This window comes from Polistes dominula, unplaced genomic scaffold, assembly GCF_049000335.1.
Source record: "Polistes dominula isolate Pdom_NZ unplaced genomic scaffold, Pdom_raw_medaka contig_19, whole genome shotgun sequence".
NCBI lineage: Eukaryota > Metazoa > Arthropoda > Insecta > Hymenoptera > Vespidae > Polistes > Polistes dominula.
The window spans coordinates 2,482,647-2,500,058 of NW_028301058.1; the positions used below are offsets into that span (position 1 = coordinate 2,482,647).

The window sequence follows — 17,412 nt, forward strand, 5'->3', positions numbered from 1 at the left end:
TTTTTTTTTAAGAATTCATAAGAAACGAATAATATATTTGTTGTTAATTTTTATAAAATATTTTATATAAAAGGATGAGAAAATTTTCCTTTGATAAGATGAAAGATAAATAAATACAAAGAAATTCTTGCACATATATACAAAGAGAGTGAGAGAGAGAGAGAGAGAAGATGGGTTTTGGCGGCAACGTAATTTCTTAACCCCATCCTTTCTTTGAAAAAAAAAAAAATTCATTCGTTTTGGGGGGGAGGTAAAGAAAAGAAACGTTTCCGTATGGTAGTGGGAGGTGTCGGCCTTCGACTGATAGAATGGTGGACGACAACGTTGCTTGAGGAAGAAGAAGAAGAAGAAAAAGAAAAAGAGGAAACGAACGGTGGTGTGCGTAATAGGAATCTTCAAGTATAATAATCGTTGTTGTATATGTGTGTGTGTGTGTGTTAGATATATTCGAAAAACAGACACACACATGTATATATGTATAACCATCCCATTACTCCCACGCGTGAGAGAGAAACTTCAAAGCTAAATTTAAACCTTACCTCCACCACCACCATCACCAACACCAACACCACCACCCTTGTTCACTACTTTACGTTACACGACTTAAATGGAAAATTTAGCAAAAAAAGAAAAAGAAAAAGAAAAAAAATAATGTTGTATTCTATTTTTATTCATTCATTCATTCATTTATTGATTTGTTTGTTGGTTTGTTTAATTTTCGTTTTAGAATATCATCGAGAGCTTTTAACTAAATGAAAAATATTTCAGAAATATTAGGAATATCGTGTTACTTGTTAATTAAATTCTTTTTTTTATTCTATTATTATATTTATTATTTTTTTTTTTTTTTTTTTTTTTTATATAATAGGAAAGTAGGAATTTGATTTTTTAATTATTCACAAGGTTAAATTAAAAAAAAAAAAAAAAAAAACGATGTAAGAAAGTAATATGAAAAACAAACAATAAAAATATTTAGAATTCAATGTAGTTTCAATTCGTACCGGCATTCGCCAGACGGCGACAGTTGTCATGGGGCCGACATATTTAGGGCATCTTACTAAAAGAAATAGAACAATAAAACAATTATTAAGTCAATTGATGTGTGATTGATATTAATGTGAATAAAAGAAAAAAAAGAAAAAGAATATAATTATTCATTTAAAAATAAAATACCAAAAAAGAACATAACCAACCCAATTTTAATACTAAATATACCAGAGATTAGTCATTTTGACTAGTTGGGCCATATGAATTCAAAATTTCTACTTCATTTCTGTAAATAACTTAAAGATGTCTATAAATTCATTTATCTATTACAATTATTATTGTTAAACATTTTTAATTATTTTTTAAGAGTAAATAAAGACTGGAAGCAAAGCTCAAAAAGCATTTCTTTTTTTTTTTTTTGTATACACCAGTCATTTTGACTAGTGTGGTAGGAACTGCAGCAGTCAGTCACATTGATGAACAGTTAGGAATTTCTTCAGAATATTTGAAAGTATTTCTAAGTATCTCAAATAGAAAATCGAGGTAACCAGAATGAAAGATGGAGAAAGTATGTATAAATAAGTGAGAACGTTAAAGGGAGATAGAAATAAAGAAACGCCCTTCCGGTGTGTGTAAGTAAGTAAGCAAGTAAGAATAGTGTGTGGACGACGACGCTCTCAGGGCAACTGCGTTAACGGGAAACGAGGGAGATGGTGAACGAATGAATTAGAGTCTCTCTCTATATTTCTCTCTCTTTCTTTCATAGAGTAAAACACAGATCCACATACACACATGTACAAAAAAGAGAGAGAGAGAGAGAGAGAGAACACACACGTTTCTTCTTTTCCCTTCGATCCCACCGTTTTCCGCGTGCGATGCGGAAGAGGGGGAAAAGTCTAAGGTCGCGGCGTTAGGGTTTATGCGGTGGGGGTTGAGTAGGGTGTCAGGGGAGTAAAGGGAGGATTGATTGAGTTTGGTGGGGGGTAGGAGAAAAAGAGGTAAAAGAAGAAGAAGAAGAATAAGGTGGTAGTGGTGAGCTAGAGAAAGAGAGAGAGAGAGAGAGAGAGAGGTGGATAAGGATGATGATGATGAGGAAGAGGTGGTGGTTGTGGTGGTAGGGTCGGAGTAGATAGGAAGAGGGGGTGGTTAACGGGTGGTGGAAGAGAGGAGGTTAATGTAGTGGGGGTAGATTGGGCGCGGCCTAGGACAGGGGCACACACCGTGCGCACAAGCGTATAAAGTAAGATAGTGTATGTGTTCACATATATTTCTCTGTATGTGTTGCAATAAATGTATGTATGGGTTCGCGTATGCGCGCGCGTATGTATATGCGATATAAAAATATAATATCAGTGTCGAAGCCGCGCGCTTTCTCGGGAAGGCTGCTATCATTCGCCGGTTAATATAAGTAAAAGTACACAGGGCACAGTTAGCACGGTGTACGGTGCGCGGTACAGCACAGTTACAGTACTGCACAGTATACAGAACAGTACAGCACAGCACGGTGCTCTGTTCTTTAAGGTTAAACTAGTGTATGTGTTACGTGTTGTTGTATGTATAGATATATATATATATATATATATTCACGTTGCGCGCTTCCTTCTAAATTCTTTCTTTTGTTGTTTGCGTTTCGTGGAAACATTTGGGGTACCCCTGGTATTGGTGGTGATCTCAGTTATAGGGTAGTGTGGTGGTAGTAGTTTGCTAGTGGGTAGTAGTGGTTATGGTTATGTGCTACTAGTGGTGGTTATGGTGATATAGTGTTTTGTGTGTGTGTGTTGTAAGGGTTTGTGCTTGCGGATAGGTGAGCTCGATATCCCAGAGGATCTCTCTCTCTTCTCTCTCTCTCTCTTTTTCTTCAGAACTCCGCTTACATGGGCCATTGATCGTCCTACAGTTGTAGTTATGATCGCGCCCAGTTATATATATATATATAGAATACGCATAGATAAATAGATTAATAGATATTCAATTTATTTAAACTATATCGCTGATTCTTAATTGAAAACTAACAATCAGACATGTTAAAAGATTCAAATATGCCGCTTTTTTACAATTTGAAAAAAATAAAATAATTCTATTATTCTTTTTATCTAGAGTTATTCATTGAGGGTAATTAAAATTGTAAGGGATGAAATGACATAATTACGCTTTTATAAGAAGGAAATATATATGATGTGACCTGGCACGCAACGCTGAGATTGATCCACGTGCGTGCTTGAATTCGCGCGCCCGCGCGAAAACAACTTTATCTCAAATACTTTGTACTTAAACGACGTCCCTTAATAATCTCCCTCTTCCCATAAAATTATTAAAAAATTATTCAAAGTGCTCCCTCTCTTTTTCTTTTATTATCAAAAAATCTCGCACATAAAATATATCTTACAATTAGCCAATAAAAACGAAGTTTGAAGTAAATCTTCAAATGATTTTACTCGGTTGATAAAGTTGTTCCGCAAAGTTACACGCACCCAGGAACATAATAGAAAGAACCAACAAGTAAAAAGAGAAAGATAAAACAAGATAGTTAGATAGATAGATAGATAGATAGATAGATAGATAGATAGATAGATAGATAGATAAAAAGATAAATATATACGAGGTAGGAAGAAAGAAAGAAAAGAAGGAAGGAGAAGAGGGTGGTGGAAAAAGGCAGAGCAAAGGAAGGCGGCAGTGGCGCCGCGGTGAACGGTAAAAGGGTGGAGGAGGTGGAGGAGGAGGAGGTGGTGGAAGAATAAGAGAAGGAGGAAGGTGGTGGTGGTGGTGATGGTGAAGAGGGTGGTGGAGGAGAAGAAGTAGGAAGATTCACTATCTCACTCTCTCTTTCAAGTAGTAGCCACTAGAATCGTCTTCAACCTTGTCAACGTTGTTGGTTTACAGAACTAGTGTAGTAGTAGTAGTAGAAAGCTGTCGAAAGAGAAAGAGAGAGAGAGAGTGAGAGACTAAGTGGTGGTGAAGTGGGGGGTGGGAAGTTCGAAGCTGCTCCACCCGCACGAGTTTCCCTACGGTTCTTCGTTCGTACGTTCCGTTCGTTCCGTTCATTCGTTCATTCGCTCACTCGCTCGTTCGTTCGTTCGTTCGTTGGTTCCATTCCGTTCCGTTCGTCAATTGGGAGAGTGGGAAAGGGAAAGGGAAAGGGAAAGGGAAAGGGAAAGGGAAAGATAGAGATAGGCGGAGAAAGAAAAAGAGTGTTGTGTGTATATGTGTGTATGAAAAGAGAACTCGGCTCCTTTCTTTGTTGCTTCTTCCTAGTTCACTTCAAGATTGTGATAATACTCGTAAAGTTCATATTTTCTTCAATTATCTCATCTTTTTGTTATCTTAATAACAGTTATATCTTGTGAGATATATAGATACATATTTGTATGTATTTTTAAAAGAAGAGAAATACGAAGAAAAAGAAGCAGAAGAAGAAGAAGAAGAAGAGAAAGAAGAAGAAGAGAAGGTAAAAGAATATAATAAATAAATAAATATGAATAAAGAAACATCAACAACGTTTCAATACTAAAGGACACAACGAATACATATTATTGTCTTTGTAACACACAACTAAGAACATGTATTATCGTTATAATTATTATATTCTATCTTCCATCTAGTCATCCGCGTTTTTAACGGAAGAAGTTTTACTTGAAAGTGTGAAACGAACAAACAAATAAAAAGACAATTAGTGACTGATCAAGATATATATATATATATATGTATATATATAAAATTTGAAAAATTGGGGAATATTTGAATAACATTTACTTATATGTTTATAAAAAAAAAAAAGTGTGAAAATCGGAAGAGAGGACGCTACTGTACTGTGTGTCAGTTAGATCACAGTGCGCATTGTTTCCTATAAATATACACACGCTTTACGTTTAACATCGAGAGAAAAAGGAATATAAACAAAGGAAAAAAAAATATATATATATATATGTAAAGTTTTCATCTTGAAAACTTTCGTGATTTACGAAAGGAAAAAAGAAAGAAAGAAAGAAAAAAAAATCATTTCGATTGGATTTAGTTTAGTGTGTATCATCGTCACATAAACTCTTCCGTGTTTGTGTTGGTCATCACTTTTCTTCTTCATTTGTGTATTCTCAAGTTCGGTTTCGTTTCGTTTCGTTTCGTTCCCGCGTTCGGTTACGAATAGAGAAAGAAAGAAAAAAAAAAGAGAGGGAGTGAGAGATTAGGGGAGGAGAAAACGAAAGAAAGAAAGAGGAAGAGTGAGAGAGAAGGAGAGAGGAAAGGAGGGGGATAGAGATAGAAGAGAATACTGAGTTCGTGTTTAGTGTCACGGTGTGTTAATCTACCTCAGTGGGATTTGTCGACAATCAACAGAGCTAGACCAGCCTCAAAGCTGACGAGGAACACTGCGACTTGAGAAAACTTCAGTTGGGAAATCTCCTGCCTCGTGGAAACATCTCCCAATTATTCTTGCCCTTTACGAAACTAAGTTGTTACGCCCAAGTGCTTCGATCATATATATATAGTATATATATAATATAAATATATATATATATTAAATTAAATTAAATAAAATTAATTATTTAATTTTATAATACCGCGAGGAGATTAATATAATTATATTTTTGTTATTTTTTTTTTTTTTTTATTATTATTTTTCATTTTTTTCATTTTTCGTGAAAATTATCATCAACGTGAAGAAAAGTGATTCTTGAAAGAAGACAAGTTGAAGTTTAAGTGAGAAGGAGGAGGAGGAGGAGGAAGAGGAGGAGGAGGAGGAGTTAAGATACTCCTGATTTAGTTCCTCATTTTTATTATTTTTTTTTTTTTTTTTATGTGTTTCTTCAAATTTTTTAATTTTTAATTTAAGTGAATTTGATTATTTGATTCGAGTTATTTGAATTTAACTTGAAAAGTTAATTATATTGATTAGTGAAGAATAAGAAGAAGAAAATAAACAAATCAAAAATGGCGCTCGAGAGATTTTCAGACAGTGATTTACAAAAAGAAATTGACCGATTGGAAGTTGAAGATAAAGGAGACGGCCAAAGGTAAGTTTTTTTTCTTTTTTTTTTTTTTCAAACAAATTCGTACTAAAATTTATTCGAAATGATTCTTCCTTTTTTTTTTTTTTACCATTACAACCATAATTAATAATTATTCTTCTTATACATGAAATTATTTTTGGATGGTATATTTTCTAAAAAGTATATTATGAAAATTATTCTTCAACAAGTTCTTTTCTATCTAATTATTATCTCTTATTATCTAAATCATCATCTAAACGGTTTCTATGTTTTTAACCGTTTATATTTAAATTGTTTATTTGCTTGTTTATTTTTTTTTATTTTATACATGTGCCCCTTCCGTTTCTCAAATTAGATAGAAAATTTGTCACAGTTTTACTATAAACATTTAAGCCGTTTATTTACTTATATTATATACATACATACATTAATATATATATACATATATATATGTATATATATGTACATCGGGTTTATAGGAAAGTTCATGCTAAAGGTCATCGGTAGAAGTTTGATTAAATTATTACGAAACTAGAAAGAGACGGATGTGAATATTCGAAAATTTGGTTGTTCATGCAAAATCAAATATTTTCATTTGATTTATATTTTAGAAATAATTTGTTGATTTTATTCTTACCCTTAATTTGTTTCTTTCCCTTTCTTTTGTCTTATAAAATAGTATAATACATTGATATAAAGTAAAATAAAATTAAAAAAAAAAAAAAAAGGAAAAAAGGAAAATGAATTTGTTATTTTGAAATTGCGAGAAAGTGAGAAATTAATTTTGACGAGAGTAGTATTTAGTAGATTTATTTTGTTTTTCTTTTCTATTTCTCTTCTCTTCTCCTCGTTTTCTTTTCGTTTTCTTTTTTCTCTTTTACTTGCTCGATCGGTAAACGATAAACATAAAGCAAAGCGAACGTTGAACTCATTCGAGGTCGCGTTTTTCGTTGGGAACTTCCTCGTGTCATTTACTAAACTTTCGTTTATCTCTTTTCCTATTACACGTATCTGTATTTGTATATTATTTATATATATATGAAGATGTAAATGTAATGTCTCTCTGCAAAATATAAAATCTCTTTCTCTCTCTGCAGAATTAAAATATATTATTAAGTATATTTTTTATACGTAATAGTATAACAAGTATTCAAATAATAAATAAGTAATAAATTAAAAAATATATTAAAGTAAAAAAAAAAAAATGAGTAATAAATTAAAATATATTAAGCTAATAAAAAAAAATTATAAAAATAATACAAAAGTATTGAAATAATATATTACTAAGTGTATTATTTTATAGTTAATAGCACAACAAGTATTCAAAAAAAAAGTAATAAATAAGTAATAAATTGAAATATATATATAAGTAATAAAAAAAATTATAAAAATAACACAAAAGTATTAAAATAATATATTACTAAGTGTATTTTTTTATAGTTAATAGTATAAAAAGTAATAAATTGCAAAAGTAATACAAATGTATTCAAATAATATATTATTAAGTATATTTTTTATACTCAGTAGTATAAAATATATTAAAGTAATAAATAAATAATAAATTAAAATATATTATAATATGATATATTATTAATTATATTTTTTATATTACGAAAAACATGCGAAAGGGGGATATAATAAAATAATATATTATTAAAATTATATGTTTTATATTACAAAATAAACATGGGGTTAGGGAAATTATAAAATTATTAATATATATATATATACATACATATATTATTTTTTTATTTAATTTTATATTTAAATAATTTTATAATTATTTTTTATATTACGAAAAATAAACTAAAGAAAAAAGGCTTGAATTATATTACTAAAAAGGAATTTTAATTTTTTACGTATAAAAATTATTATTTTTCTTTTCTTTTCTTTTTTTTTTTATTACAAATTTTCATTACCTTTTGAATTGTATGCGCATGTATATATGTATGCGTGTTTGTTAAGTACGTGGGCTAAGTTTAAGTGTATTCGTGGGTGTTTTTCTAAGAATTATCAAATTGTAAGTATCTTCCGTCGTTTGTATCAGTTTTTTTCGTTATCATTTTATTTCGTTGGTTTAGATAAAAAAAAAAAAGAAAAAAAGTAGTAAGAGTAAAAAAGTAGAACAGAAAATACGAGAATTGTTATCAGTTCTCATGAAGGAAGAATTTTTTTTTTTTTTTACTAGTTTGTCTAGTTTCTAGCTGATTCATTCAACAACAACAAAATTTTATATTTGTGTAGCATTGGAATATTACAATTCTTTTTCTTTTTAAAAATTATTTAAAATTAGAATTGTGTGAAATTATTGAAAATTTTTGCTCATACGATTAATTTTGAAATAAATGAATTTTTTTTTTTTTAATGAAAAAAAAAATTAGAAAATAATTGATTCTTATCGTTCATTTTTATTCTCTTCTTTTTTTTGTTTTTTTGATTAATGCGTTTAATATTTAAAAAAACGAAATTATAAGGATAATTAAAAAAAAATGGAAATATCATTTTATTTTTGAGTAAAAGATTGCGTCTTGATCATTCTCATATCACGTGGCATTGTTTATCAGATATTAAATACGACGACGTTGTTATCCAAGATTCAAAGAACGAAAATCGTCCATGAACGAAAAACTCGTGTAATGATAGTAAAATCAATAATTTTTCAAAATTAATTATTTAATTACTTTGATTAATTTGTTCCATAGTTGAAAACAAAAGGGAAAGTTTCCTTTTTTTTTTTTTTTTCATTTTCTTTCACAAATTAAAATTTTGCAAAAATTTATTTTCTAAATTATTCACAAAATATAAGAAAATATTGGTCAACATTTTATCATATAAATTGTTTTTTAATATAATACAATATATATTTAATTATATACATATATATATATATATAATTGTTTTTTAATTATTTAAATAATATAATATTTAATTATATAAAAATATAATTGCTTTCTTAATTATATAAATAATATCTATTTAAATATTTAAATATAATTGTTTTTAATTATACAAATAATAAACATATATTTAATTTTATAAATAATATATATATATATTTAATTATAAATATAATTGTTTTTTAATTATACAAATAATATACATATAAATATATAAATATATAATTGTTTCTTAATCATACAAATAATATATATTTAATTATATAAATAATATTATACAAAAAATATAATTAATATAAAAATATAAAAATAATAATAAAAAAATTAAAAAAAAAAAAAAGAATTTAAAATATTATCTAACGTTCATCGTCGTTCATCGTTGTCGTCGCTATCAGAAATTGTCCGGTATTTTTTTTTTTTTTTTTTTTTTTTTTCTTATCTATTACGATTATTTCCTTCTTTTGGGTTATTTCTTCCCCCCCCCCGCCCCACCCTTCCCCTCCCCCTTTTCCCCACTATCAATTCTGCTCTTTAATTTCAATAACTTACATTAATACACTGTATATTATAATATATTTTTATCATTCGTTATTGAAATAATATATATAATGATATTCAGGTATCATTTTAAGTATCTTCATTCTTATCGTTTAAAATGTGAATGAAATATTCATTTGAGAAAGACATTAAAATTGATGTCTGTTTAATCAATGATAATAATAATAATAATAATAATAATAATAATAATAATTATAATAATAATAATCATCATCATCATCATCATCATCATTTGAATCATTTTAATTATACCATTTTTTGACGGGAAATATTTTTCATTCGATTTCAAGGTTTACCCAATTAAAACTAGTCATATATTATTTAAAAAAAAAACACACACATATATGCATAATTTATAATACGATATTAATTAAGGTATACTCGTATAACTTGTAAAAAAAAAAAAAAAGAGAATTAATTTTGTGCGAATTATTTCCGTGTTTCTTTTTTCTTGTTTTTTTTTTTTTTTCACGATGACTACGAAGAACCGTGAATGAAATAGTAAAAAAAAAAAAAAAAAAAAAATCAAAAACCTTGTAATCAATCAATGACACAATACATTAATACGATGATCATATTTTTGAGTCATTTAAAAATGATTAAAAATATAATTTGAGTTTTTCTTTTTTTTTTGTTTTTTTGTCAATGAAATTTGATTGATTTTTATTAGAATATATTTATTAATATACGTGAACAAATATAATTTCAATGATTCGATAGATAGATGAATTCTTTCAGTGAGCAGATAAAAAAAAAAAAAACTAGAAAAATTAAAGTAGGAATTACAGAAGTGGGAGAAGTAGTAGCAGCAGTAGTAGTAGTAGTAATAGTATTAGGAGTAGTAGTAGTAGTAGTATAGTATAAAGTCATCGACCTTGTAACTCATCGACTACGATAAGAAAGAATAAGAAAGAAAGAGATAGAAACATAAGATGAATAAACAGATTTCTTTTTTAGTTTCGTACAGTTCCGTGATGATTAAATATAATTTTCTACAAGTATAATTAAATCTTCATTTTGTTTTTTTTTTTTTATTCATCAGTATATAAAAATCAATCATTATCATCCATTAATTTTAAACAAAAAGTTTTACTAATAAAATAACGAGTATTAATAAATTTTTCTATTGATATTTTATTTTGATTGAACATATTAAGACAAAATAAAAAGGAAAATTATAATTAAAATCATTTTCAATTGATTAATATCAATATTATTGTTTATAATAATTAAATATATTATAAATAAAAAAAATAAATTGATATGTGTGTATGTGCACACGTTATTTGTATGATGTGTCGGCCATGGCCTTGGTGCTGCGTATCGCACGTGGCACGAATTCTCGTCCCTGAAATTCTCCTCTTGTCGAGCTCCTCCTCTTCTACCACCACCTCGTACACCACCTCCTCCTCCTCCTCGTCCTCCTACTCTCGATCGTAGAAACAGTGAACGATGATAGGCTAGCTACTCTCTCTGTGTTTAGACCTGGCGGGAAATGAAAATCCTACGTGGTCGAATGGCAATGTTCTCTTTCGGTCGTTGCCCGATACTCTCTCTCTCTCTCTCTCTCTCTCTTTCTCTCTTCATTGACGTTCATATGTATATATATATATATATATATATGCATGTGTGTAATTTGTGTATGTAGTGAAGGAAACTATAAATAATAAGTTCTTGTGTAGAAAAAAAAAATTATAAAAGATTTTTTTTTTAACCTACGTTGTATATTTTCTAATATATTTTTTGTATTCATTTAAATATTTCATTCATACATTTACACATATACACATAACAATAAATTAAAATAATATATAATACATTTTTATAATGTAATATACGCTATATTACAAATTTGTATAATTTTATAATACAATATTACAATTAATATAATATTATAATATAATATTACAATTTTATAATATAATATTGTATACACAAATTAATACAATTTTATAATATAACATATGTTACATTATAAATTGTATATTATATTATAAATTATATATTTTAATATATTATAAATTATATTAAATATATATATTTATAAATATATTTAAATATTAAATAAAATTGTTTGTTATATTATAAATTATATATTTAAATATATTATAAATTATAATATAACATATGTTATATTATAAATTGTATATTATATTGTAAATAATAAATATAATTGTATTAATATGTTATGGTTATAATATTTAATATAATATATAATATATATATATATGTAACGTTTTACACGTTTTATAAAGTATTTTTATTTTTACAATCAAACTTTGTATTGCATTGCATAAAGTAAAACGCATTTTGATGAAACTGTAAAGTTTTATTAATATTATTTATTTAGATATTTGTATAGAAAAAAAAAAGCAACAACAACATTTTTTGTATTAATAAATACGTGTATATCCCGTAAAACTTTTTCTACTATATCATTGAATCATTATTGCGCCGTAAATGATTCTTGATAATCGTGTATGGCGGTTGACGCAAGGAATGATTAATCGTTCGTTCAAAAGTTAGGTTAGAATAATACTACGAGGCAAGGTCGAATATCGGTACCGTATTCTTTCTCTTTCTATCTTTTTATATATATATTATACACACATGTACATACCACATATACATTATTTTATTCTTTTTTTTATCTGTTCCTTAACTTGTTTCTTTTTTTTTTCTAATATTTTCATACATCCGCCATGTTTCTTTTTTCTTGTTCATATTCTTTACCAAATACTATTCCGATATATTTGATAAAATTTAAACGCATAGGTTTCCATAGTATGATTCACTATCTTTTTCTAACTTCTCTCGTTGACTTCGTTCGGAATGAAAAAGAAAAAAAAAAGAGGAACACGGTTCGGTTCGGTTTGGTTCGTTCGTTCGTTCGTTCGTTCGTTCGTTCGTTCGTTCGTTCGTTCGTTCGGTTCGTTCGGTTCGTTCGGTTCGTTCATTCGTTCTTTTTCTCGCATGCGTCATCTTGGATCCAGCGCGTATTTAACACCCGAAATAGGATATGTAAGAACGCTCGAAGAATTTTTCTTTTTTATTCTCGTATAAAATGAATATCGTGTTACCCCTGAAACTAACATTTTCAAAAAAAAAAAAAAAAAAAAAACAATTCTCAAAATCCTGGAAAAAAAAAACTTTGATTTACTTAAAAAGAATAATTTGAAACTACGAAATTTCTTTTTATTATTTTTCTTTCTACATGTGTACGTTGTTTGTTTGTTTTTTTTTTTGTATGATTCTATTTAATAATTGATAAATAAAAATATAAAAAATAAGTAACGTAATTTTGTGTTAAACGTCGAGCCGCCATTGCTGCCAGTTTCAACATCACGTAATCGCCATTTTCTTTTTTGTTCAACGACTTGGAGATATTCATTTTAATTCATTATATAGATATATATTTGATATATCTCAACGTTTTACTTTACGAGATAATAATTTTGTCTAATCAGAGCGATAACGTTTAAATGAATTATTTTCGTATTTAAGAAACGACGAACCTCGGATTCCCCGCCATTTTGTGTTCTCCATGAGAAAAGTGCGGGTCGGCACGACCCGCATGATTTTTTATTTCCCCCTCCCCTTCTTCCAACTCGTAGATTCTTTAAATATATTTTATCGTTAATGTTAAAAGATAAAAGTTTATTTTTTTTTTAAATAGATTCTCTCTCTTTGAATTAACGTAATTAATACAAGAACAGACGCCATTACTACGGAAATCAATTGAACAATTGGATTTGAACGTTTATAATGTTTCGTCAAAATATATACGTTTAACGATTTCTCTCATTTATTTAATATTCAATGACGTTAGTCAAACAAACTAACGGGGGTGGGTGGGAAGAGGGGGTTTTTAAAGTATTATGTAAGAAAACGTAGAAATTATGATGGAAAATTCCACACGAAATAAGGACAGAAAGATAGAATATTATTCTTCTTCTTCTTTTTTACCGTACGCACATACTTACGCACGAACGCAATTGGTGCGTTAGTTGTATGTGGCTCTACCTTCTGGTGAAAACACGCGATACGCGCCTTTTTCCAATGTCGGTAATGTAGTTTCAATTCAATTACCTATAAGTAATGTGGAAAATAAATTTCTTCCATCTTACTAATTCTTCGAAGTAATTCAAATTATTTATACACATTTTTCTTTTTTCTTTTATTCAACAATTCATTAAAAAAAAAAAAAAATCTACATTTGTTATTTGTTTTATTTAAATAATAATAATATTAATGGTTAAAAGATAAATAAAATTAACAATTTTATCAAAGTAAATAAATTATTCGTTTTATTCTTTTCTTTTTATTTTTCATTTTATTTTCAAAAAATTATTTCAAGTTTAACTGTAATAATACATTTCTTACGAAAAATTCGTAGCATAGAAATATAACTGATATATAAAACTAACTTAAATAAAAGGAAAAATCTTAAAAATCCCCCAGATATGTATTTTTATCTAGTGATACCTAGAAAATTTCAATTCCTAAGAAAAAAAAAGAAAAAGAAGATATGATCACGTTATCGTTTCTTATTTCAACAAAACTATCTTAAAGTTCCTCTCTTTCTCTCCCCCCAATTCGTATACTTGAATTTATACCTGAGTAAACATAGGAAAAGGAAAAAATTCCCATAGATAAAAATGGAGTCAGATCCGTTATGATATTTCTTATTTCTATTCACTTTGACATTGACATAACTATAAGGGTAGTAGGTAGTAAAAAAAGAATCATCGTATTTCCTAATGGTATTAGTGATGACGTTTGATGGTGGTAGTGGTTGGTACCTTTAGCTTTTCCTTTATCGATCGTCTTTGGCCCACATGAGAAGAAGACAGTCAAATTTACCCAAGTTTTATCCGAAAGGCCTTTTTCGACAAAAGATTTCAGATATATATATATATAAAGATCAAAAAAAAAAGGTTCATCCATGAAACAACCTTTCGAAAAAAAAAAAAAAAAAGAAAAAAAACCATCATGGCATCTGTTCTTCCAATCTTTTTTTCCTTATAACATTTTTTCACTGTATAAATTTTCATGACAGCTGTCACTCTTGCCCTTAAATTTCCCTTTGTTCGACCTATGGGAAAGGTATATATATATACTACTACTACTACTACTACTACTCTTCTCTCTTTACTCAGTTACACAAGCACACACATATCTTTTATATTAGAAGAATAAAATGTGGCAGGCGGGTGGGCAACCATGACGAATCGTTAAATGCACTTTAAATGAGTTTCGGGAATGTTATTTATAATACTCAGATGAATATAAGCTTTCCTACAATAGCTTTCAAATATCGACAGTTTTCAGGAAAAGCTAAATGGGAAGGGTGGTGATGGTAGAGGGGGGGAGGGAAGGTGGTGGTGATGGGACAGATGTTTCACATACAATTTTTCCCTTTTGTGTTGATCGATGAGAGAATGATCATTGGATTTCTGTTGTAACCGTCAGAATAATGTTGGGACGAGGCAATGGGGGGGGGGTGGAGGGTTGTAGAGGAAAAGAGAGGAATAGGTTTTAGTTATTATTGAATGATTTTTCTATTGGTTAATCTGTGACATGAATAAAACACCGAATAGATTTATTTCATTCTCTCTCTCTCTCTATCATTTTTAATATTATAATAATTAAAAATGGATGAAATAATGTATAAACTCATATCTTGGCAGATGCAAATATATATTTCATTTGTATAATAATTTAAATAGAAAAGAAATTTGTATCGGTTAGTCTAATTATTATTTTGCAATAATATATTTATTTGGTATATTGTGATTTGTCGAGAGAAAGTTTTGATTGTTTAATTATTTTTTTTATTAATCAACGCATACAATAAATTACAAATAAAAAAAAAACAAAATAGGAAACATATGAAAATGCATTTTTGTATGCAAATAATTGGTTTTCTCAAATAATTTTAATCTCACCAATTTGTAATATTTCAATTTTATTATTCATATAATTAATATAATTGTTAATTAAAAATATTATATTGTTCCTCAAAGTGTTAAATTCATTTGAAAAAGTGATTGGGGGAAAGAAAGAAAAAGTAAAACTTTGCTAAAATGCGTCATGAGATCATCAGCGTAAAAATGGCGCTTAGCAGGGGGCTGTCAGTGGCGGCCATTTGCAAAACGAGCTTCCGATGCTTACGCGCGTTCATTAACATGCGAGCAGCCGGTTCGGCGACCATTTTGTCGCACGCTCGCAAAACTACTACGCAGATTTTTTCTTTCTTGTTTCTATTTGATTATTTTTAAAGAATACTTTTCAATAAATTTATTTATTTTATCATTTAATTATAAATTATATTATTATATTTATAAATAATAAATAATTATTGCATAAATGCGAATAAATAATTAACATCATTTATAATAATTGTTTTATTTTCAAAGAATTCTTTTTAATTCATTTATTTATTTTATCAATTCAATTATGAATTATATAAAAAAAATATTATCGTTTAATTTATTAATAATAAATAATTATTAAATAAATACGCGAATAAGAGATTAAACATCATTTATGGGAATATTCGATTTATTCTGTTTTAAATTGTACTGAGAGTATTTTGAAAAATTATTATTATTTTTTTAATAATAGAAACAATAAAATGAGCTGTTTATTTTGAAAGTAACTTAATTCTATTTATATTCTAATGAACATATTGTGCAGTTTGCGTTTCAATGCAATACTGATGAGTTATACTGCTTAAGTGTTCAATTTACAGTTCCTATTAAATTAGTGGCAATTATATGCGTTTTCTAATCACAAATAGAGTTAAGCCACTTTCAAAATGAACAATCTGATTTGTTATCAAATTTCGAATGGACCCAACTCCATTCAACATAATTTAAGATGCTTCAAATTGAAAAAAAAAAAAACAATACTCAGTTTATTTGACATATCTTTAAAACACTTCAGAAACATAATTGATGCGATTGAAAACATTTTTTAACTACATAACCTACAAAATTACAAACATAATCTACAAAACAATTTACTGCTCATCTACATTTTGTGTGTGTGAAAGGGATTTGAAGAAATCATGATGTTCCAGGTGGTATATATCGTAATAGGTCAATTATGTCCTTGAATTTTGCTGTTGCAATTTGTCTGATATTTTTATACAGTAATGTCAATACAATATTTTCGAACTTTCTTGGTCAACCCTGACGTGGTAATTAATTCAGGACTTTCAAATTTTCATTCTCATTCATTGATGTCTTATAGAAAATTTGATACGGTTTCATTTCTAACAAAACCGCATCCAACATATTTTTAACCAGTTTATTGGTTTTTCATCAGAATTCTTGACCCTTTTCAAAATGGCGTTCTTCTAATAATTTTGTTAATACAAAATCTTCTCGTCTCATTTTATTTACAATAAAGTATTATCATATTTACTCGGAATATAAGCAACTTCAAATGATTTGTTGATACATAACATAAAATTGTACAATAACCAAATGCAACCAGAAAATAATAATTGACGAATGGAGTTAGGTTATTCTCAAAATAAACGGTTCATTTATATTCGAAGAAAAGATGGTAAATTCTTTTCACGTGTGATGTCCTCTTTTCGGGTCATTGTCCCATAAGAAAAAAAAAAAAAAAAGGAAAAAGAAAATGAAAGAAAGAGATTGTACGTGAGACGAGTCGTTTAGGTAAAAAAAATTCTTTCAGAATGAGAAAGAAAGAAAGAAAGAGAATACATTAGCTTTTGTGATAATCATGTCATTTCACGTAGTCAGCTTAAACGTTAATTCTCTCTTGGTCATTGTAAAGTTTCTTGCACTTTTACCTTATCCATTTTATTTCTAAGAAGAAAGAATGAAATAAAAAAATAATAGTAATAGATGATCATTATTATTTTTTTTTTATATTTAATTTTCTATTTTCCATACTTGATGCAGAGAAATGATGAAAAATAATTAGAAAAGAAAATAAAAATGAAAATTAAA

At 27.9% G+C, this 17,412-nt stretch overlaps 2 protein-coding genes across 5 annotated transcripts in view; one reads left to right on the plus strand and one right to left on the minus strand.

Moving 5' to 3' along the window:
* Imp (IGF-II mRNA-binding protein) overlaps nt 1-17,412 on the plus strand; it is a 119,078-nt gene that overhangs the window by 52,520 nt on the left and 49,146 nt on the right. The window contains exon 1 of one of the 3 annotated variants that reach the window (XM_015319897.2): nt 5,718-5,993. The exons of the other annotated variants lie outside the window; for them this stretch is intronic. Within the exon in view, the coding sequence (XP_015175383.2) occupies nt 5,911-5,993 (83 nt within the window). The 5' untranslated portion in view covers nt 5,718-5,910. Of the gene's footprint in view, nt 1-5,717; nt 5,994-17,412 lie in introns of those variants that run through there. 3 annotated transcript variants of the gene reach the window in all.
* LOC149031484 (esterase B1-like) overlaps nt 1-17,412 on the minus strand; it is a 73,912-nt gene that overhangs the window by 16,631 nt on the left and 39,869 nt on the right. The window lies entirely within an intron of this gene.